This window comes from Melanostigma gelatinosum (genome assembly GCF_949748355.1).
Source record: "Melanostigma gelatinosum genome assembly, chromosome: 12".
Lineage (NCBI taxonomy): Eukaryota > Metazoa > Chordata > Actinopteri > Perciformes > Zoarcidae > Melanostigma > Melanostigma gelatinosum.
This window is the reverse complement of record NC_136645.1, coordinates 3,881,013-3,904,812: the sequence shown is the minus strand read 5'-3', so window position 1 is coordinate 3,904,812 and position 23,800 is coordinate 3,881,013. Positions and strand designations below refer to the sequence as shown.

Here is a 23,800-nt window from a genome sequence, read left to right as displayed (position 1 = left end):
TTTACATTTGCGAGAGATTCACACATATGCACACACACACCACACGCACATGCAATCTCTTCCTGTTTTCTTTTAATTAATGACTGGTGCTAATTAGAAGGCATGCAACCCTTCAATACCCTCCGACTGTTTCTCATTCACTCTTAGATTTCCTCCTCCGAGCTTTATGAAGCAACACTGATGTGTTTTGATCTCAGCTGGGAACAGCATCGGCAAAAAAAGGGAGTTTGTGGGATACAATAACTTCATGTAGCGGACAGTCTTAGACATGATGAAGTATGAAATGACATATGTTTTTGTAGCGCTTATGGCCACTCTTCAAGAGGCTTGTGCACATGCAGATGTGCATAGTTGTATGCTGTTCGCAGTATTCGCAGTATTATTTTTTTTGGCACACTCTGATACGTATGCTCATTCCCACTTCCACAGTCTCCCCCTAATGAGCATAACTCACAGACAGTGTCGCCATGTTAAGCCTCTATTCTTTTAATTATCTTCTGCGCCTTGACTTGGTGTGACACAGGTTGCCTCCTGTCAAGGTTTAGTCAGTTTAGGTCATAACGACATGGAGGGATGTTAACCAATTTAGCACGGAGAAAAAGTCCACCTGCGTTTTAAGTGACATGCTGACATGTCAGACCTTGATCCTGACTTGCAGCATCTGATTAAGGAGCTGAAGTCTGGACACCAAACGGCAACATTCAAACCACTTTGGCTGGAGTTTTGTTACATATTGTAAGGAAACCAAACAGAAAGTATGCCCTCGGGTTACTGTGACAACCAAAGGTTCTTTCCATTTTTGAACAGAAATCAGTCAGTTGGCTTTAAGCTCTAAGAAACTGCAGTGATGGACTAATGTCAGTTTACTGCATGCTCATTTATATCCACCTGCAGTGCTAGTCAAGCTGCAGAAAGCTTATAAATACGCTATAAAGCACAGGTGTTACTACCGTTAATGATTGGTCAGCAGAAAGACATGTCTCATATCTTCTGGGTCATGTGAAAAAGGCTGATAACGTGATTTGATTGCTGACAGTTCTGCCGTCCAAAGTACTTTACCTTTTTGTGAAGCAGGAAGTGATTCAGTATGTGTGGCGATTATGAAATGCCACTGTCACTAAACCTTCACAAACCACATACAATGTTTTTCCAAAGATGAAATACCTGTTTGTTTTCTAATAACTTTCTGGATCTTTCTGACCAACCCCAATTTATTCTGATGTTCTGCTGCTTTGAATAGATCTTTCATCTCCTTCGTGCAATGCAATGTCAATAGTGTACGGTCTACTAGAACACACTTAAAAAGTATTGTTTATCAGCCAATGGCACCATAACATTTTATTTGTGATGTTTTTGTTACAGAGTCTGTTCTCACCAGACGTCTCCTCGTGTGTTCCCCCTTCTCCCTCCCAACAGTGACGATGCTATTTAAGCAAACCACCGGCATGCACAGTCGAGTGTTTGCCCGCCTCCTGCAGCTCACTTAATAATTGAAAATCTCTCACCGTAGATCAGAGACATAAAGAGATCTTTGATATGTCACACTGCATTCTTTTGTCAGCTTTATCTCTATGTACAGCTCCGGTGTTTTGTCTGGGTGGACGTAGATGCTCTCTCAGTTGGGTGCTTGAAAAGGCTGGGGCCGCTGGGATTGAATAGACATAGTAGAGTCACATTTAGAGAGGTAGCACAAACTACCTTTCTGAAGTTTCTATATGTGAGACTTTCCTCAAGAGGAGCAGAGAGAAACAGAACAGCAAGTGAGGTACAAATAGCCAGAGGCAAAGATTAATATCCAAACCAACTGAGACACCCAATTAGGCTTTACACCGCATACTGGAATTGTAGTCTCCATGCTAGCACTGTAAGACACATTTACTTCTATATGTTGATAAGGACGCAGTTATTGAGCTTAAATTAATTAAAAACACATGCTCCCAATGCACAGCCTTTTCCTGGGACATTTTCCGAAGTGCGACCGGAGAACATTTCAGAATTCATTCGCCGCTTAATGATCATTGCCTGACTGGCACTCTCAAAAATGAGCCGATCGAATTCATAAGTTGAGATGTCTTGAAGGTTTGAGGACTATCCAGAAACCACGGAATGTGTCTTCAATTAATTGAGCACTCTTCATCAGAAGTGCTTCCTCTTGATGGCTTGTCGGGGTTAAGAGAAAAAAGGAAATCGTTTTACAGCACACTCATACAGCAGCCTGATTGGCAAGTTCAGCTCCATCTTAACACAGTTCCTACTCCTTGCCTTTTTTCGGAGAAAGTTCTACTTTTGTCTTTTTCTGGGACGATTTCATGCCACCAAGCAAGGAACTTGAAACTCATTCAGCAAAACAAACAGAAAGGTTATAAGGTCTCACCTAATAGGGATTGGATGCTGCTTTTCTGCTTCAGCCTCAATTTGTGCTTTTTGCTGAAAAGACAGATGTCTTCTTCGTAAAAGTTCTCTCATTATTGCAGGTTTCAACCCTTAAAAATCACCTCTCTATTCATTTATTCCTGTCAGTTTGCCTTACTTTACACTTGTTTGCAATCCGGCTCATTTCCACAAGGACTGGACCTGCATTTGTCTCAAAATAATGAGAAGATGCTTTTCATGCATCTTTTGGATCAGTTGTAGTCAGTGGTGCAGTGCAGGGTATATGCGGGTATTTTTCCGTTGGAATTCCCTGTCCTTCTCAACCTGGTCTCACTCCCAACTCACCTCGTCCCTCGCTGCCTGATACCGACGCACCAGGCTTTACAATGTACTCCCATATAAACCCATCCGCTTTATTATTTGCTGCTCAGAGCAAATGACATAGCAGAGATAGTCCAGCTTGAGATAGTCCACACAGGCCGGACGGGAGGGCAAGTGAATGGGTCGAACAAACAAAGAAATTTTGTCCAAGAGCCCTTTTTTTGTGTCCTGCGGGAAACGGTGACATGCAAGTCTCACATATTACTGTTTATAACACTTTCCTGGACGCGCCTCCAACAAAGTGGGTAATAATTTAGGAGCATACCCACTTCTGTAGCAGTGACTGATGGTTTATTGCTCTCTGTCTCCCTTTTCACCACCAGGTGTCGAGAAGGCTACCAGGGAATCCGCTGTGACCAGTTTCTGCCCAAGACGGACTCGATCCTGTCTGACCCAAGTGAGTTTCCGCATATTCTACTTCAATGTTCTCAGTGTACCAACATCTATCATTCAACCATGACATCAAATGTGATTGATAAAAGTAAACATGAGGGAAACTGAGGGGGTCATGTGTCTTAGATCATTCTGATGAGGTTCAACTGGAGTATTGAGCCACAAATAAAGCACGACGGAGAATCAAATCTTCATGAATGTACACCAAGACCAACTGTCATTTGCAAACATCCCCACAAGGCAGCGTGTTATATAACAATGTTGGGTGTGTGGGGACGGGCGGGTTCAAAGGTCACAAATCAATCAAATAGAAAAGTAGCAGGACATTAACTCTTAGGGTATAGTACATCTAAAAAGCTGTGGCCCGTATTACATATTACCCTTGAAATATGCATATGGTATTGCTTCTGAAATATAGCACATCTAAAATCTTGCCTGTGACCCTTATTGCATATTCCCCTTGAAATATGCCTCCATGGTATTTCTTCAGAAATGCAGTTAGTCATTGCAGCAGCAATGCAGTCATAGATGCTTCTCTTATCACGAGTCACACAGCACATTTAATTCTTCGTGCTCATTATGTAGATCTTGTTTCAGTGGGTTTTGATGCAGGTCCTCAGAACCCACAGCAATGCTGCGGGGGTTTTTTTGGTGGAAATTTGAGAAACAATGCTTCTACATGCATTGATACAACCGTGAAGCAAAACTGCTGCAAAATGTAGAAAAATGACAAGTATTCCTCAACAAATTCTGACAGTGACTAATTCCTTCATTTTATGCAGATTAAAACATTAAATACATTGCAAGAGGGCGAAAAACTGCGAAATACCACAGCTTCCATGTCCATTTAAAATAACTTCTCCAAAACAATCTTCTATCTTTTATGTTTAAGTAACAATAATTCATGTGTTTTCTGCATTTCTACCTTTCGCTTTTCTGTCTTTTATAGTCTGCTCTTCCTTGTAATTTGTGCTCATATTACCGACTCATTTTCTGTTCTATTCCCTTTTCTCAAATACCCTCCGCTGCTCAGGCTAATGTCACTTCTCCCATGTCTTTCTCCTCCAAAGACATGGTCCTCTCAATGTCATACAGCTGAGGGAAGAACACAAATTGCCCAAAATGCTGTCTTCACAGCTCGCTATCTATACCATATTAATTCCCCCCCCCCCCCCCCCCCCCGTTCCTCTCAGCTCATTCCAAAAAATATGCGACCTTGTCAGTGGGGCACTAACAGTGGGGCAGTCCAATAGCTTATCTGTGACTTTTCTACCAACAAGGTGCATGCTGTAATAGCGCCATTTACCGTAAAAGGACAGCACTCTGCCTTCAGGGATTTTTGCCTCATAAGTGTCCAATGTCAAAGAAAAAGAACCCTCTCTGTGGTAATATTGTGAACTTTTAATTTCCCATTATGAGTATGCCCTACTTGATTGCAAAGGAGAATGTGCCATAAATGAGACATGTAGATGAAATGTGGCAAATGCAACACTGTTATCACTTGCTCTATGTTAATATCCTTTACTTTCCACATCATTAGTTAAGTCTCCGAAATGAGATTTTTAATTCCAAGCAAGGATTTTGGGTAATTGTCCTTGTTGGAACAACATTGGTGTTCAGTGAAGTGACGCCCATCGCTGTGTTTGTACACCAACCCTACTGACCTGAACACATTGCTATCGCGAAGAACTGTTGTATTCCTCATCACGAAGACCATTTGTCAAATGTCAGGCGGAAACAGTTGCTGATTGCGTTGCTGATTGCGTTGCTGCTTTAATTGTTCAATTGATCATTGTGAAGAAGCCTTAAACATCAGACCAACTGGCCCGTTGTCTTATCATGTCTCTATGATTAGTCAAAGAGCTCAGTCATGTTTTGCTCCTGATCCCAGTTTGTTTGTTGTCAACTCAAGTTTTGAGAGTGACATTCGTGAAATGTTTACGTATTTTACTTAATTGACGTGCTTATTCGAAGCCTAACCATATTATTGGGCCCATAACTTAACGTTAGTTTTGTTGATTAAACCTGCATCATTTGTCACCGCTACGTAATACGCTGTTAAGAGGACGTGGTCATTTCACGTATTTCTGTAAGATCACGTTGGTCCGTACCCAAGGACCCATTTTCTCATCATGAATCCAAACTATACAGCTGCATGTCCTGGCATTCTCTGTGTGTTATTAAAAGAAGCTCTCGGAGCTGTTGCACCTTAAAGGCTCAGCAACTTTCCGTGCAACTCCAGGGGTGAAGAGAGTTGAATTTCAACATCAATAAACAAAGTTGATCCCTGACAAATGTGAACTGTTACATTAAATTGGTTTTCTCGTCAAAGTCAGTTATTGATTGTTAATCTATTCATCAGCGACTCCATTAATATATTGCTGGGAGTTACCAAGTCATTACTTTCTACCATCCCAGCTGACCCCCGAACACAAAAGCTCTCTGCTTGTTTCAGCTTTAGCTCACACCACTTTCACTGATTCATTCCTGATCCTTTTTTCATCTATTCTGAGCAACATTCTCTAACTCGCTGCCAAATCTCTATCGTATTCATTTTTATGATATTAACAATTGATCGGCCTACTTCCAGATTATTCTTCTCACTGGCTTCCATCCTTCTCTCGACTGCCTTCTTTATTTCCATCAAATGAATCTTTCTGTTCTCTACTACAAAACACAATGTTGTACAGACTATGGATTTCATTGTTTCAGTAACACCACCTTTTTCTTTCCTCCTTTTTTTTATTCTTGCTGATTCAAAAAGTTGGTAAGTGCAAAGAAGAGAGGGAGATTGTGGCCTCCCTCTTCTTTTCTCACCCCCTCAGATAATCTTGTCACAGCATCACTCTCCTTGACTCCTCTGCTCGCAGCTCATCAAATCCTAATTTCCTGGGATACCTTTGTGTCTCGTGCTCGAGCTTGCCGCTGTGTTGACATCCTTGTTCCCCTTTCCAAATTTCCCTCCAGACGGCCCCCTCTCGCCCCCATCTGTCGTTTGCTAACCTCCTCCGTGCCGTCCTTTCCTCGACACGCATCTTGTCCAAGCGTCAGACCTCATCCCTTCTCCCGATCCTACAGTTCTCTGTCCAACTCGTCTCCCAAGACAAAGTGGCACGGCCCTCAGATGGACCGAGGCTTGAATTGTGCCAGCTAAAAAGGTTCACCAGCAGGGCAGACAAACGCTGCCAAGGACCTCTGGCACGCTGCGGCCTCGACGGAAGGGCGAGAGTGAGGAGTAGAGGGGACAGATGAACGTGGACACATCTTAAGAGTCGGGCTGTCACACTGTCTCAGGGTCCCAGAGGACGGGAAGAGAGTCATGAGTCCAATGGCAATACAAACAGAATGAGTGGGTGATACAAGGCAAGGCAGAGAGAGAGAGAGAGAGAGACATTTTTGTTCCCTGGACAAAATAAGGAGTACTACTCTATCATTTAAACATGCCAGACGACAGAATAACAGAATCATAATATTAAATAAAAGGCTTGAATATCAATAATACAATGCAATACATGAATAAATGCCAGACAGGGTTTACATAAAGCAAAAAGAAGAAAGGAAAAATAGGGCAGCAGCTGATGAATTTATGGATTCATCACATCACATCTTTGTAGTCCAGATTACAAAGAATTTAATTTTACAATGAAATAAAACAGAGAAAAGCAGCAAATTCTTGTTTCGTCTTTGCTTGACTAATAAATCAATTTGATCCATGAAAAGCAGTGAAAAACAGAATCTCATGCTGTGCAGCTTTCCAAACTAACGGAACATCATTTCAAAGTCCAGTTCAGATCCCAAAGTTTCAAGCATGTTGCCACTTGATGGAATCCATGAAAAATACGAAGTCTTGGGTTTGAATATTTCATTCAGTGTAAATATCACACAGCTCCATTATAGAGTTGGAACAAGCCGACACAGAGTATGAACAACCTTGAAGTTGTGCAAAGTGGAGAAAGAGGGAGAATTGAATGTCATGGGCTTAGTTATTTATAGACTAATGGAGACTGGTGATTGATTTACTAGTCAGAAGCTTTTAAAAGAGAAATCCAAAGATGTTATTGATTTTGCGGGACCACGCTGCTCAAACCAGGTGTACCAAGACCGAAACATCAAATGAGCAGCACCCTTAGCACTTTTGGTCTTTATATAAGTAAGTTTTAAGGCAAAGAAAGTGGATAGTGTGCACATCCAACCCCACTTGGGTCCAGGTGCAGGACAAAGAAACGGCATTCAAAGGAAAAAGGAGAGGTTGTTCACAAGCTCAATGTTACAAGCTTCGAAAATATATTTTATTGATACAATGTTTTCAAATACAGAAGTGTGAAGTTCAAAACATTGGATGAACAGCTTGGAAGATTTACAATACAACCTCACGGCAGTTCGTGAAATAATCACGAAAGTAAATCTATTGGTTTCATGTACAGGGACACAAACTGTCCGTTCCTTTTTGGGGACAGCGTTGTGTTACAAAGCGGCAGTTTTTTTAGGTTTAGGCAACACAACCACAACATCTTGGGACACACAGTGTCGAGCACCGGTCTCGTGGTTGAAAGTATTCCGCTGGTTGGATCCGCCCATCAAAAGTGTTTGTTCTCGATATGAAATGATATCTCGGTCACTTTGTCAGACCATTGCATCGTCAAGTTGCTGCATTTCATTTGTGTCTACGATGAAAATGGATCTTAATTGGCTTTCCTTTCACATTGTTTTTGTTTTCGCAACACAGGGTAAAAAAAAGACAATTAGTGTCCATGCACGCAAAAGCAATAGATTGCATTTCGTGACTAGTTCACGAACTTACATGACACAGGCCTAAAATGTAATGCCTCATTCTGCTGGTGTCAAATTGATGTGAGCTAGTCACAAATTCTAAGCAGATTCATAAAGATTTTAAAACTTGTTTAAAATCTTACTTCCAACCAGAACACAATCTCAAGGCTCAAAGAGTTCGTCACCTTACTCGCTTGATGGGATGTGTTTGAGATTTTCTTAGGTTTCAACTGAACCTGTCAAAGAGCAGGAAAGGTTCTTTGTTGCCATCCTTACATATAGTATGTCAAATCTTCTTTTATTGCAGAAGAAACGGAATTGAAGCTGCTTTTGTTGTCGAGACATCTTTTGTTGTTCAATCTGGGAGGTTGCTGATTGGTGCTACCCGTTCTGAGGAACCTTTACAGAATGATGCAGTATTCAGGAGCTAATAGACTAGACTCTAAATCTATTCTCTTTCAATAGTTTTCTGCCCGACCTCAATCTCATTCTTTACTACCTCCATCATCTATTCAGCCCGTTTGCAATTATTGCCTCGGTCACAAATTGAGAAAATACATTCAACCCTTCTGAACCGAATGCCTTGGAGCCTAGACGGTCTGGTTTACAGTAACGACGCTGCGAGGCAGAGTCAAAATCAGCATACTTTCACCTGCAGTACAGGACATGCATCATATCACACCCCATATCACACAGAGAGGGATTTACAGATTCAAATCTGAAGACAAATGTAATTCACGCTATCTTTATGAGATCTGATTTCATGCCTCTGTGCACCGCAGATGATAACGCTGCAGTAATAATGCAAGTCCAATTTCTCCTAGAATACAATGCATTTCACGTTGTGTTGCATGTTCCTATCCATAACAGATAAAGGAAGCATAAGATGTGCTGTTGCTTTACGCTTTATGCTTTCATCATAGGCCAGCTGTTGAGTCAAAGGCGATGCAAGTCACCAAGGTTCCACTGAGCAAGTGATACGTTTTGTTTATTCAGAATGCAAATACTTCCATTCCTGCTTGAGCTTTTAGATGATGCCCACAATAGAATTATTCAGTCCAAGGAGATCCGTGCTGTGAACGAGCACAGTAGGAATTAAGTGTCCTTGGGCGAAGGAGCAAAACACGACCTATGAGCTGCAGGGGTGATGCTCTGTATTTGACGCAGACCAGAAGGCACTTTAGGAATCTATAAAACATCAGATGCAGATCTATTCATGTAGTGCTATCTGTCTTTTTCATTTAGCAAGGTCGTGAGAAAACACGATGTGGGCGTTTGGGAACAAACTGCAAACTAGATGAGCAAAGTGCAAAGACGTCAATAAAAGCTCCAAGTGTTACATCATGCAGATATAGTGTACTGTACATGCAGGGAGTCCACATGAACATTTATGCAATCTCAGACAATCCACAGAGATGTAGCCTTGAAACATGGTTTTAAAAGTTCTATATCGGGGATTTAGAGCATTGATATAGCAGAAAACAACTAGTTGCTATAAGACATAGCGGATAAAGTCTCTCTCCCTCTGTGTGTGTTGAACTCTGAGCATCTCTGTGCTTTGTTTATGGAGCTTGGCAGGCTGTGTGTGCATTGGCATGCATGTGCACAATAGCGCTGCGCTCAGATGGCGGTTACCGCTAATAATGCCGTCCCAGCGGTCTCCGCAGGTAATCACCGTTAGCTCCGTAAGCACTGTTGTTTGCACTGCTGGCTGCTAGGCGCTGGCTCAGCTGGCTTCCTGTGGAGAGACTTGTGGAGGCAATAGATATGCTTTGAATTCTACATAGAAACCTGTAACATCTTACAGATCGGGGATTTAAACTGTGTGTAGGATTCAGGGGCATTTATTGGCAGAGATGGAGAATAATATTTGTAACTAACTGGTTTTCATCAGTGTATAATCACCTGTAACTTAGAATGAGCCCTTCATATCTAAATAAGGAGCGGGTCCTCTTCACAGAGTTCTCCATGTTGCACCACCATGTTTCAACAGCAGCCCAGAGCGGACAAACCAAATACTGGCTTTAGAGAAGGCCTTCGACATTATTTACGTTACCTGAAGGCCACCGTAGTTGTATGAGGTGTAGCAGAATAGAGGTAAAGAGGAAGCTGTGCAGGTGCAGCAACAAAGCTTGCATACCAAATGTCCTTGGTTTAGTTTTCTCACATTTCTTTCAGGGCATGTTTGTGTGTATGCCAGGGTGTGTGTTGTTTCTGTGCTCTACATTATTTTTTGCAATTTTGTTTCTGCATGGTTGCGTCTCCATCCTGACATTCCCACACAGCGTTGGGAGGGGAAAGCAACATCTCCGGAGACATCTTGTTGCATTCACACCATCTGAAAGACTGGGAGTAAAAGAGCCGGATTAACGCTCAGAAGTACTTGACGTCTCTGGCATCACCTGTGGTATCAGCTGTCTTTATCATGCTGACTTATTGTGGCAAGGCAAATCCAACCTACTAGGATACGGATAAAGAACTGTCAGTTCTGCGTCTTGCAATAGCAAAGCCAGAGGGGGTCTAAGACGTGAAAGATGTGCGTCTCTTTAAAGCCTAACAATCACCAGGAGCAGATTGAAACCTTTAAATCCTGGATCAAGGTTTTGTATTTTGTTCTTTATAATGTAGAAATAACATTGCTTGCATTGTATGAAGCTCCAGCTGCAGAGGCACAGCCTGTGTTTAGTTTAATTGGCGTGTCCGGGGTGAAGGGCAACATTCACTACTAGCCATTAAAAACAACAAAAGATGACTCTTCGACAGCAGGTCTCCTTTGAAACCAGACGAAAAGAATCCGCCTTAGACATTAATAGGGCGTGTGTGCTTATTTGTGCTTGCATGGAAGACGCTGCACTGGATAACAATTGGTAACGTAATCTACGAGCTGCTGTTGAACTGTAGTAAATCAGACGATAATTACACACAGATTGCAAGTGCAAATTTAAATAAAAGCACAGAGAAAATTCGGCCTGCGCCTTCATGTATGAAACCCACACACTCAAGAGCCAGAGTCAATAACTGCGAGACAAGTTTAATCAAGTGGACCTATTGCAATTACTGACAATACCTTGAGCTAGCAGTTGAAAGTTTAAGTTGCAGTGGCATAACTTACATGTGATAGCAGTCAAAAGACCCATCTGAGACTGAGGCCCTGCCGAGAGCAGCGCAGCTGATGCACACGTTTACCAGAGAGACGAAGGCTGGAGGTGGAGGGTCATGAGAAGACAGACAGGAAATGAATCAGGAGCAGGGGAGACAGGACAAGGCAGCTGCCTCTGAGAAATGTCTTACTCTGGCGTCTGAGGTGTCCTTGTGGGGTTCTGAGCTTTGTTGGCTGCAATGTGACTTTGCAAATGGTCTGCAGTGGATTTACAGGACAGCCTCTAAACACTTTGCTCAACTAGAGACTAAGGCTAATCTCCCTGGTTCAGCTGCTTAAACAGGGTGGAAACAATTATAGTTAAAAGAAAACCTGCACAGCAGAACCAATTCCAAAGTCTGTAGGGTGGACCTTCATATATCCGGCCGGTGAAATGCAGAAGTGCTTGTTAACACTGGTGTACCAGACACACGTGCACAGAGCTTTCATTGCTGCAGTTGCTCTGCTCTAAGATGCTAGCAGACACAAACAACGGATCACTCGCTGTTGCTGCTGTTCCTCTTACTTGTCTTTTCAATGCCGCCTTTGTCATCCAATCATGCCAGGACGTGTTACCAGTGAAGTCTGTGTGCTCCACGATCGGATCTTTCTTTTGCGTTTGGAACTGATCAGCCCGACCGCATGGCGAGGTGGACTGACTCGCATTGATTTTGAATCTCAGTGAGGTGTAGACAGCATGTGGGCGCAATCCGGACAATGTATCAATCAATAGTCTCTCATCATCTTCCCCCCAAAGGCTTACTGCTCATGAAAACCCAACATTTCCTGATTGTGGTGCTTCAAAATCAAAGCATTTAAATAACAAAACAACGGGGGACTTTTCTTGATGGGAATTTATTGGAAATTAAGAGTGTCTCAGCATTAAAAGCTGTTCTTCGATCAAAAAACTACTAACACTGAATAGAGAGTAAGCAGAGAAAAATAACGTGGGGCTTTTATTGTGAAGGACTAATGTGTTTATCCAACAATTTACAGCCGTTCCTTTGACCACGAAATATATCCAATTATGTCCGATCAGGCAGCTCATTGTCAAGTGTGGACACACGTAAGCAGACGCGGCTGAGTTCCGATCTGATCACACAAGTCAAGTTGAAAAGGCAAGTGTAACCATGGCGGTTGATGTCCTCAGACCGAGCGATGGATACGCAAGCAATAAGATTGTTCTTGTTTTAGTTGCACTCGAGAGCTAGGGAAATATTGCTGTAGATGGCAGCAGTAGATTCTCGGGAAAGCTCTGCCTGAGCCCCAAGTGTCACACAGTGCCTGAAGTTGTTGCTTGCCGCATGAAAAACTGACTTCTCTGCAGGCAGACACGGTGATGTGGGACTGTTGCCAACAGAGATTTCATATTCACAGCAGGTGTTCTTTCCATTTCCCTTTCATTGGGGCTCAAACTTTAACGTGTGACGAAAAAGTGTGCTCTCTTTGGGGCTGCAGAGAGGGAAGATTTCTCCTGTTTGGCAGGCTATTTAAAGTGGCGGCGTCATTTACGCCCAGCCTCTCCAGGTTCCAGGTGCACAGCAGCGCGTTGGCAGTTTGCTACCGACACCCCTCTCCCGTCAGCTTCCATTGAAACACACACGTATGGGCAGAGGTTAATTAGCGGCAGGCTCGCTCGCCATCTCGACCAACGCTCGGCCTCCACCTGGCTCAGCACAGCGAACGCCCAACATCAGAGCTCGCAGCTTGTTTAACCGCCGTCAACCATCACAGAGGTACTGAACAGCGTTATCGCGGCTGCTATTCCTGTGAGTGCAGCTGGTGAAAGTGAAGACCGGATGACACATATGGATTCCTGGATGTATTTCTGTCATCCCTGCGTACATTTCATTAGACGCAATTCATTGAATCAAGTTAAGTGAATGAAGAATATTGGACTTGTGCCAGAGTCTACAGCTTGATCAAAGTGAATCAGGTGCATTGTGCTTTCTGGCTAGCATTAGCGATAATAGCTAACCCTCTCCTTCATATTTCCCTCTGCCTACAACGACCGAATCCATTCTGCATTTATCTCTTTTTAAATGGACAAACAAACACACACATGGGGCTATATTGTCCTCTAAAACGATAGCCCTCCCTCTGCGGGTGAAATCAGTGGCAAACGCAAAATTGACTATTACAGTGGAGCTTGATGGATGCTGATTGCTGAGGCCAATTTACCTTCAGCCCGTCTATTGCAACGAGCAGGGACAGCGAGCAATCAGGAGAGAGGAGAGAGGGGGAGAAACGAACGTAAACTCATATTGATTGCAGCAATTCATCCGGCGATAGCAAATGTTTTGGGTTGAATATCAAAAGCGGTATCTCTGTTGTTTGCTCCACACTACACGGCATTGTTTTCTCGTACGTATCGTCCAGCGTTACCATCCAGCGTCTGATCAAGACTTTTGGCTGTGGTCACATACGGGCCATAATGGATCTGGAAGGCCCAATTTAGAGTGAGATATGGGTCTTGTCAGCTGGTGCTGAATGAAGAATATGGCAGTGGGATGCAGATTATTGCAGAGAAGTGCAGGCTGGTGGGCTCGCTGCTTGCACCCACCCTCCAGTCACAGGTCATTAATAACTGGGCAAGCATGGCAGGCCGGGAGAGGCACAGTAGCACAAAGCGTGCTTCCTCTCTTTGTCTCTGTCTATTCTTCATGTTTGTCTCTTTCTCAATCTGCTGTCGTGTTTACCTTCTTTCCATTTATTGAATATTTAAGGGAGTTTGCGGGTTTGAGTTCTGTACTCGTACTGTGCTCAGATTAGTCAAAGTGCGGTGTGTAAATATACTGTTTTTAATGGCAGCCAGTGTTTTTCTTTATTTTCATAATTATTTGCATCTGCGTTTATTGTGCATTGCAAATGCATTATTCAAGAAGCCAGTTTATGATTAGAATATTTCATGCTTTGTAGAAAGGATTTATCATACAAATTGTTCGAGACAAAGTGGAAATTATGTAAATATATCTGACATCAAACTACATTTCTACCCAATGCACAGAGATTTTCAGCCTAAAATGTGACAATTAAAATGTGTTTATTGCTGAAAGACACTCTCTCCTCCTCCACTCCCTAACTATATTATTCTTATTACAGACTGAAATAACGGCTCATGAAGAGAGAAAACTGCTAAAAATGAATAAAGTAGTTTGTTTTGTCAATCAAACACGTACTATTTTTAACGATCTGATGTATGTGAAAACAAATGACATCTAAAGCTTAGGAGATTGGAGTTAGTTGTTGTTTGCCTGGCTTCTGTAATAACTTCGTATAGCAATTTATAACTTCTGTATGAAACTGCAGTGTTGTTGCAAAGCAGACCAATCAGCATTTTCGTCATGGTTTTATTTATTTTATGTAACCCAAAAAACTCAGCCCAGAGAAAAGGAAGTGACGTCACCTTCGACGTCATGTAGGTGATGAGTAAATATTTAGCAGAGCAATCACAAGCTGTAAACATTGTAATCGAGGGATGCAGCGCGTTGCATTGCACAGAACAGGGTGATGGCACATCACCAGGATGACCTGCGAGTCCAGCCGAGCCAGCGCACAAAGAAACATGCTGTGAATGTGTTTGTCCCGCTGCCTCTGGATGAGACTGAGTGAATATTCACAGCCAAAAAGTGTGACGTCATGAATACCTTTTTAGCCAACCAACAATCAAAACTGGCCCTTGTGTCAGCAGTTTATTCCAGAGATAAGGACGTGTCCAACTCGAATGTGTTAACTGCTTTTTAAAAGTGCATCAGGACATAATGTGGAGTATTGTAAAAGCAGCACATTTATTGTGGAATTAAATCCAGCTATATGTGTTCATATATTGAAAAGTTCACATGACATTATCTTTATTTTTAGCACTCAACAACTCCACATCAACTTCTTGGCTGAAATCAGTATTTTATATTCAATGACAATGTCGAAAATGTACAGAAATGCACAAACAGCATGAAAAGGTGAAATCGACGTTTTGTGTGATAACCTCCGCTTCACTTGGATGCATTACATTTTGTTCGGGATCATTTATTTAAGCAGCATAATTATGTAAAACAATAAAACTATTACAATTGTTGTTACATTATTTCAGTGCCTTCTTGCTGCAAGGTAGGGCAACAAAATATGGTTGTTGCAGCCTTGCGTCATTTTATATGTCTATATTTATTCTGTTGCCGTTTCTTTCGGTGTGACTACTTTTGATTCAGGTGTGTGTGTGTGTGTGTGTGTGTGTGGGTGTGTGTGTGTGTGTGTTCAGTGAGATCCATCTCTACAAATCTTCTCTGTACAGATAGAAGCGTCCAGAGTGTCAGAATATTTAGTCTCTCTCTGTCTCTTTTCCCCCGTTATACAAACACTCTTCTCATCTTTAAATGCTTCTCACTGCCTATTGATTCATATTTTTCTCTGTTTCTTATTACTCACCAACAGCACTTTACATGGTGGAACACAGAAGTATCTACTGGTGTGAGAACGCTTGAATTATGTATGGAGAATAATAAAAGCCACATCGCACCACTCCCTTTGTGATGTTAAAGAGAACATTAAACCTTAAAATATTTATCAAAGAATATGTTTATGAATGAAGCATTTTAATCATTCTTGTATAAATAAAAGCAAAAATCAGTCTGCATTTTTAAATTCATCTTAAAGAGGTCTCACTATTTTTCTGATTTGGATGTTTGAGTAAAAACCTCAAACAATAACTAAACTAAGGAGGTATTTGATGGCCGTATCTAAATACAGTGTACGTTATACCTACTTTACACATTTACAGTCCATCTGTGACTAGTTTTATGTGTCTTATTCATTTTATTCTTAGATTTGTTGACTGTAAAACTGGTAGAGTGTGTCTCTGAGTGTCGGAGATGTGAAACAGAGTAGGTATGTAGGAAAAGCTTTATTTGTACAGCACATCAAAACAATTTGCAAAACAATGACGATAAAATCATTTAAATAAATGTGTCGTACGTATCTGTTTATTTATATGCACCGGCCTTGACAAAACAAACTTGAAAGACAAGCTCGCACCCCTCACCAAAATTCACTGCAGCATTAAAATATCAAAATGATTTAAATGAATACCAGAGTACATAAAGTATACGCTGATAAATAACCCAAAGAGTTAGTACAAAAAAAGAATCAACTGCCACTCGTCTACACTGATCTGTTCTACCTCACAGCCCTCCAGTCAACCCTCCTGCCCGTCTCCCTTTCTCTTTATAAGGCTGAGCTCATCGCACCATGGATCCCTCCGCCCCCTCAGCCCAGCCTAAATGGAGACGGGTGTCCGGGTACATTAGGATACGCTGCTGTGCCTTTGCTCCACCTAGCTATGGATCCACTCCAGGGCCTGCAGTCATTAAACCTCTGGGAACAAGAGAACTGATCAAGGATCACTGCTCTGGTTGCATGACCATGTTAAACTGCACTGCACTAAGAGGAACAAGAGTCCTTTACTGCTGGGGAGATAAAAATAGCTCCGGCTATCCCCAGATTACCTTTCTTGCACCACCATCATTCTGGATTGACTGGTTGGTATACTCAACAAGTTATAAACACACAATGTAACTATGTACATCTTCTTGTGATGTCATTATGAAATAGTTGGTTCCGGCTTCAGGGTTTCAGTGAAGTCACTTTTTTTCCGTTGTTTGTACAGTGTTGCCACCCTTTCTCCGTCACTGTCAGTCTGCTCAGAAGCTGCAGTATCTGTCGAGAGGAGCACATAACTTTTGCCACATCAGATGAAGAAAGGTCTTCATTTGTAGGGCTGCTATGCAGCTCGGTGGGTTGGTTGAAACCAACCAGCGATGTCACCTGGTCGCTACGTTTTGCTAAACTCCCATCCTCACCTTCACGCTGTTATTCAGGAAAAGGACAGGGTCTCTACTTTTAATCGTTGTTGACTTACATCAACTGGTACAGATGTTTTGATCTCATCTGCACTTGTTGCCATTTTTGTTTGGATTTTAGAAGAGATTGTCTCTGTGATTTCACAAGCAGGAGTCGCCCGTGAGCACAACACCATGACCGATTTAAATCACTGGCAGCATCAGAGATATCGTAGTGGGATTGGTTGTTTATGTGGCATTTTAACTTTATTCCCGGTAAAGAAATAGAGAGCACAAGGAATGATGGACAGAAAGAGAGAGGCGGGCGGGGGGGGCTGTCTCGAACCCGATGTGACTTAACTACATGACAAGTGTCCTGCCCTGGTTGCCCTCTGTCTGTCTCCATCCAGCCTCTCTCTTCTCTCTTTCTCTGTCAGACCTCCATGCCCTCCAGGCGTTGCTTACTAAAACTCATCTTATCACTGAACAGAACTACGTAAACTCTCTTTTGACGTGCCCTGTCCCTCTCTGTCTCCCTCTCTCTCTCATAATCCTCACTCCTGCCGCCTTCTTCCTTGCTTTGCTTTTGGGAACAGTTTACTCTTCCCTACCTCCCCCTCTCTTACTCATTCATCCTTGCAAAGCCTGCCAGCGAGCCACCCTCCTCTCGGTCTCTCTCCTTCCTTCCTCCTGGTTTCCAAAAGCCCCAGAGGCTTCAATGATACACTGGCTGACCTTCCTCTGCTGCATCTAGAGTCTGGCTGGCTCAATTTCTCCTTTACACTTCTGCAATTTGCATGGAGTCAGTCCTGTACTTCTTAAAATGTGAAGTCTCTAACATTTTCTGTGACGCCCATGTCTATAATGTATAATAAACATACTTAATGTTTTATAATCTGCATGTAGCACCGTATGATTATATGGCGGGCCGTCAGGGCCTGCAAGGCCTTCTCTGCTGGCCTAAACAGAATCACAAAGCTATTTATATATTTTTTTAAATAAAAAAAAAAATCTATTTTATAATTTAATAATTTCTTTTTATAATGCATTATAATCACTGCCATAGTGTTCATTGTTGGCTCTAAGTGAAAAAAACAAGTATATAAGTATGTTTATAATGCATATAGAACATGTTACTTTAACCTACTCACTGGAGGGGCAAAGTTTAGGGTGCTGATGAAGTCCTTAAACTCACACGCCATCATGATATATGTTTTATTGTCGTGATACAACATCATGAAGCTGACTGAATGCTCTCAGGTTAGTGTATTTAAACCAACTGTCAGCTTATAAATTCAGTTCCAACGATGTGTAATATTGATGAATTGCAGCGCAGGGAGCAGCAATGTATATGGTGACTTATGGACATAAAATACAGCAAGAAATTAAATTATTGAAATGAAAGCAATGAAGTAGTCAGTTACACAATTTATTTTTACAGGTTGAGCGTGAGCTGCTTCGTTTACATCCATCATCGTAGCCCTATACCCGACAGACTGAATAACGCTTGATTGCAGAATATATTCAATCAATTGCTATTCTTTAACATGAGCTTCAATGCATCCACCTTACATTCTGGGTTTTGAACAAAGGACCCATGCTGTGCTCTTTCCAAAGCTGAAAAACACGCTTGCTTTTATTCTATTGCTGGTTAACTGGAGCGGTTACTCCTTCCACCTACACTTTTGCCTGCAGCTTAGCAACAAGCTCACATCTGTTTTATTGATGTATTTCAAAGGCATTCTGGGAAGAAATTACGCAAAAAGCACAAGCTGCAGTAAGTGGACAAGGCCTGGTGAGGAAAAGTGGGTACATCAAGATGATAAATTGCATCGAATCACGGAATAACACCAGGAACACACTGAACATTACAAGCTGATGATGCATAATGGCAGAATATAAAAATATAAAAAGGGTACAAGGTGTTACAGAATGAAAAAAGGTGAAGAAAAAGCCTGTGCGTGTGCGTGCGTGTGTGCAGGTTTTAGCCTGAGGGCCAGAGATGATGTGTTGTCAGCGATGCGACCCTGATGATGATTGACAGCTCCCTGTAGGCGTTCCCACGTTGACTCAGAAGTTGTTCTTCCTGTTCAACAGCACGGATTATAAGATTGGACCAGTTAGAGTCTGAAATACTGAATTCCATCTCAAGCCAAATGTTAAAACTTCCAACTCACCACCATTATTTGACATTTAAAATGTTTTCTGCACTGTAGATTTTACAGAACTTTTCTCCCAGCTCTCAGAAACACGCATATTTCTGAATACACTTCAGACCCATTTAACTTCAAGGCCCCAAAACAACATCAGTCCTTTTGCTGCACCAAAAGCCTCAGACAATTCATTTGAGAGAGAAAATGATTTCAACACAATAACTGAAAGTCGGTTAAAAGTAGTCTTGTATGGTCGGACCGCTCCGTCTCATTTTCCGTCACTTTGCTTTAATGCGGCGAACAGGAAGTAATTTGAGAGAGGTTACTGTCGAATGGAGGTGCATTTTAAGCCAGAAGAAAAAACCCGAGCAGTGACTGTGCATTTGCTGGTGTCCAATGGGCTGAACTCCCACCTGGATCACAGAGGATGAATGGGCGTAATGCAAGGATGTGGGTAATATTTGCTGGATCTGTGAAGCTGCCATTGTATTGAACTGTAGTTAATCTACATCTTAATGCACTGATGAAGTGAGGTTTTCACACAAAAGACGGTGCAGAATCCTCGAGAGACTGAAAGAGGGTACAGGGGGAAAGAGAAAGCATTTAGAATGAGCGCAGAATTGTTTTGTGTATGTTCAACCAAACTCCTTTCAAAAAGTCATCAAATTGAACCTCACTGCTGATCACTCTTTGATCCTTAAACCCAAATGCACAGATGTTTTATTTTATTGTGCACATAGTATCTTTAAACTGCTATTTCAAATTACATAGCTCAACCCATCAGCTTGACATGGCTGATATATTAGTAATAAATAGCTTATTCGCATACTGTATCTGTTTAACACGTTATTCATTCGGAGTCATGGTTCTGCCCACCTGATTAAGTCCAAAACTCACTTTATTTTCAGCTCCTCCTCATCGTTCATGTTCTTCACCTGCTAGTTGCTAACTTCTCCTGTCTGCTGTCTGGTGCTGGGCGGGTTTATCAGAATTAGTTTGGTAAAAACAGCTGCTGGAAACAAGGCTGCTGAGAGTGTTGATGAGGGACTGAGCTGTGCAGAGAATGTGTCACCAAACCAAACAACTTAATATTCTAAAATAGCTTTGAAGAACTGCAGAATTGGTGATAATTACCCCTTCCAATCACACCTTTGATTCTCTCTGTCTCTCTCTGTTTCTCTCTCTGTGTCTCTCTCTCTCTCTGTTTCTCTCTCTGTGTCTCTCTCTATGTCTCTCTCTGTGTCTCTCTCTCTCTCTGTCTGTCTCTGTCTCTCTCTGTGTCTCTCTCTCTCTCTGTCTGTCTCTGTCTCTCGCTCTCTCTCATCCTCGCTGTCTCTCTCTCTCTCCCTCTCTGTCTCTCTCTCCCTCTCTGTCGCTCTCTCTGTCTCTCTCTGTGTCTCTGTCTCTGTCTCTGTCTCTGTCTCTCTCTCGCTCTCTCTGTCTGTCTCTCTCTCTGTCTCTGTCTCTGTGTCTCTCTCTCTCTCTGTCTCTGTCTGTCTCTGTCTCTCTCTGTCTCTGTCTCTGTCTCTCTCTAAGGAGTAAAGTAAGCCGTGAGTAGATCATCCTCCCCGGGCCTGTTGTCTGATTTACGGATGCAGAGCAGGCAGCTCAGACGAAAGAGCTTCTGTCGGGTCAGAAAGATACCGATACCTTGTTGCCATAGCAACTACTGCGGGCAAAAAAACAAAAATAAAAAGGCAGTAAAACAAAGGCGAGAGAGAACAAAATGATGAAATGATGAAAGGGGTCAAATTTAAACAAAGACAGAGACAAATTGATCGTTTGTGTTTCCTGATTGATAGACTGATTGATAGTTTGTGTACACACACGCAGGCATTAGTCTGTCAGGCTGTGGCGTGCTGCAGGATGCTGCTCTCAGCTCAGGACACTTTTTAGGAGAGCAAGTCGAACAGCGAAACCACTTTTGGGCTGAATGCTACTGTTGTCTTAGCTGCTGACAGTTGTGTGCATGTCTTATTTTCTGCTCAAGACAACGTTTGCAGACGAGGGTAAAATCAGGGATTTTATCCGCAGGGTGCAAACCTCGAGGCAGCAGTCAGTAGCGTTGTCAGTGGCATGAGATAAATGTTTCAAATGCATTGCTTTGCTTCTATACATACAAATAAGCCTTTTGGTGTTAAAGCCCATTCATATTATGACTGCTAAATACAAATACTGCTGGTATTGATAATAGCAACAGTATTAAGTGCTTGTTGTCACATTTCCATTTACTTCACTTCACGAAAACAAGCTGTGATCGATTCGCCTGCAAAAACCTCGTCAACAACAAAACAGTTTGTAATGCAGAGCAGAAGAGAGACAACGTTTGACACCCAGACGCTCCGTTGCATCGCGTGATTGCATGACTTATCCATATTGAATTTCATCAAGGCTGAACGGTGGACACTGCCCGGGCGCTCATTTAGTTTCCCCCTCCGCTCCTTCAGATCCGCCATCTGTCAAAATATACATTTACTTTCCCGCTCTCCAAAGAGTGCCGGGCACGAATTGGAAATAGCACGCGGCGTATTCTCTGTTCTGGACACATGGTGAGCGAAGCCAACAGCCAGTCTGAGATGTGAACATGATGCAATCACTCCCTCATGCCCATCTGGAGAATCATTTCTTTTTTATCTGACGGAGGGGATGTCAAAGAGATGAAGCGTGTGTGTGTTGCAGGGCACAAAAGCGGCAACATTATCTGTGTGAAACAAGGCGAACACAGGAGGATTTGTAAAGTAGAAACATCTTAATAAGTGCAGCATGCAAAGAGTGAAATGAGGTGAAAACCGTCGGATGCTGAGTTTTTAATGTTATCAAATGGGGCTCCCAAGAGACTGAAGACTATTTTGGGTTTATTCTCTCTTTGTATGATGATGTGAATGCTATAATGTAAAATGGCCTGCATACAGTATCTGCTTATTCACCTAGTTGGATTATACAAGCCTTGCTTTGTATAATCCAACTATATAATAGAATGAATATATGCTTTTCATTGGTGTTTGATTTCCCAATAGTGGCTGAGCACTTGTATGCATGACACCTATTCTCTACAAACAGATTCACATGCAGAATCTGGAGGCAACAGGACAAGACAAGGACAAGACATCGGTCCGAGCAGTAATAATCATGTCCAAGGAGGTTTAGGTTGAATGCAAGTAAACAGCCCATGCGCATCGGCCTGAATGCAACCTCTGAACCCACCGCTATCGTCTGGTGATGATTTAGCTTTTTATTGGTTTGAACTTAGCTTGTAAACTGGCTACTCGTGAAACAAACTGGTTGTATGCATCATCTCTCAACTCCATCAACTCCATCTCTAGTCTCTCGTCTCAAGTTTTTTTTAATCGGACAACGAGCAGCGCACGGAAAGGAAAGACTTTGCCCGGATATCCGCTGGCTACACCGGAAGCCCCAGAAACAAAGCCTCTTGTCCCCAGAAGAGACAAAAGTAGAGCGACTAACAGAATATCCCGAGGCGAGCACTAAGCCTTGCAGGACACCACATGTAATTCATTGTGCCAAAGAAACATAATCAGCATTTGAGGCTGACATTTTCCTTCTTGATGGAAACGACATTAATCAGCAGCAGTATTGGTAAGTCCCAGAGATACCAGCCTCAATCCGTCAATTAAAAAGACAATCGTGTTGATGACTGCGGTTCAGTGAGACGGCGTCAGCGCGTTGATCAGCGTCTGCATTCATCAGAAGATGATTAGTGAGTGTGAAAGGGTTCATTTTGAGTTTCTCTCTCTATTCATAAGCTGTCATCTCTTTCTTTCATTGACAACTTGATAACTGTGATGCGTCATGGTGCATGTAGTTTCATAATTATATACTCAAGGCAACATTGAAAACATACAGTAGTGTTCTCAAATGAGTGTCGTCTGCAAGTCAGCCAGTGGAGGTCGGCTAATTCGTCGTCGTGAGGTTGCCGGATATTAGACGGAATCAACTCGGTGGACTGGGTGGATTCTAAGTTCTGGACCCTGCAGGCAAACTGTGAGGCTCACGCCAGAGGTGGAAGTCAGCAGGGAGAACACACATATCCAGCCTATCCCCATCACCATGTGTGGATCCACAGGGAGGGGAAGTATACGGTGACAGGACTCCCTGCCACCCACACCTGCCTCCTCTTCAGGCCGCAGAGTAGAACACACACACACACAGTATGGGGTACCTCTTTTCATGTCAAATGCCACATTGGATTGCTTAGTTCCTCCAGGTCCGTCATTCAGTTGCCAAGAAGATTGCAAATGAGAAGGATTGGAGGTTTCAGGGACATTTCAGTGGGCTTTACGCCTTCATATACAGATCTACAGCAGCGGTAACGGCACTGAACGGGAATACATCGTATACATGACTATTACCTGAAGACTGAGTCGAGCGTGTCATCCACAGTGGGCCTTTACAGGCCGCGGCTCATTAACTGCAAGTTCACTTTTGCCGCTGGATGCTGGATATCGACATTATAACTAAACTCTTTTTCACGTCCTGGAGTCGATGAGCGGTTCTCGATGATTTAAAGGGTACGCGCCTCGAACGGCCGCGCCCCGAACGGCCACCGCACATGTCAGTAATAATAACAAATGAGCTTACAGAACGTTCTTATTCCATTCGTTTCAAGTGTGTCACTTATATTCTCTGCATGTTCCAGCTTGATTGCAGCTACTTTGTCATTGTGTTCACACAAAGTGAAAAATTGAAATGCAAGACTTTAGACTGTTTTAGTGATTGCACTAGTTCATCACATGGAAGTA

The 23,800-nt window shown here is 42.6% G+C and overlaps 1 protein-coding gene across 1 annotated transcript in view; it reads left to right on the top strand.

Moving 5' to 3' along the window:
• The window catches only part of nrg3a (neuregulin 3a), a gene marked incomplete at both ends in the record, with an annotated part of 261,760 nt that overhangs the window by 210,025 nt on the left and 27,935 nt on the right, over positions 1-23,800 (top strand). The window contains one exon of the mRNA XM_079279940.1: positions 3,078-3,151. Coding sequence (XP_079136066.1) covers positions 3,078-3,151 — 74 coding nt within the window. The remainder of the gene's footprint in view (positions 1-3,077; positions 3,152-23,800) is intronic.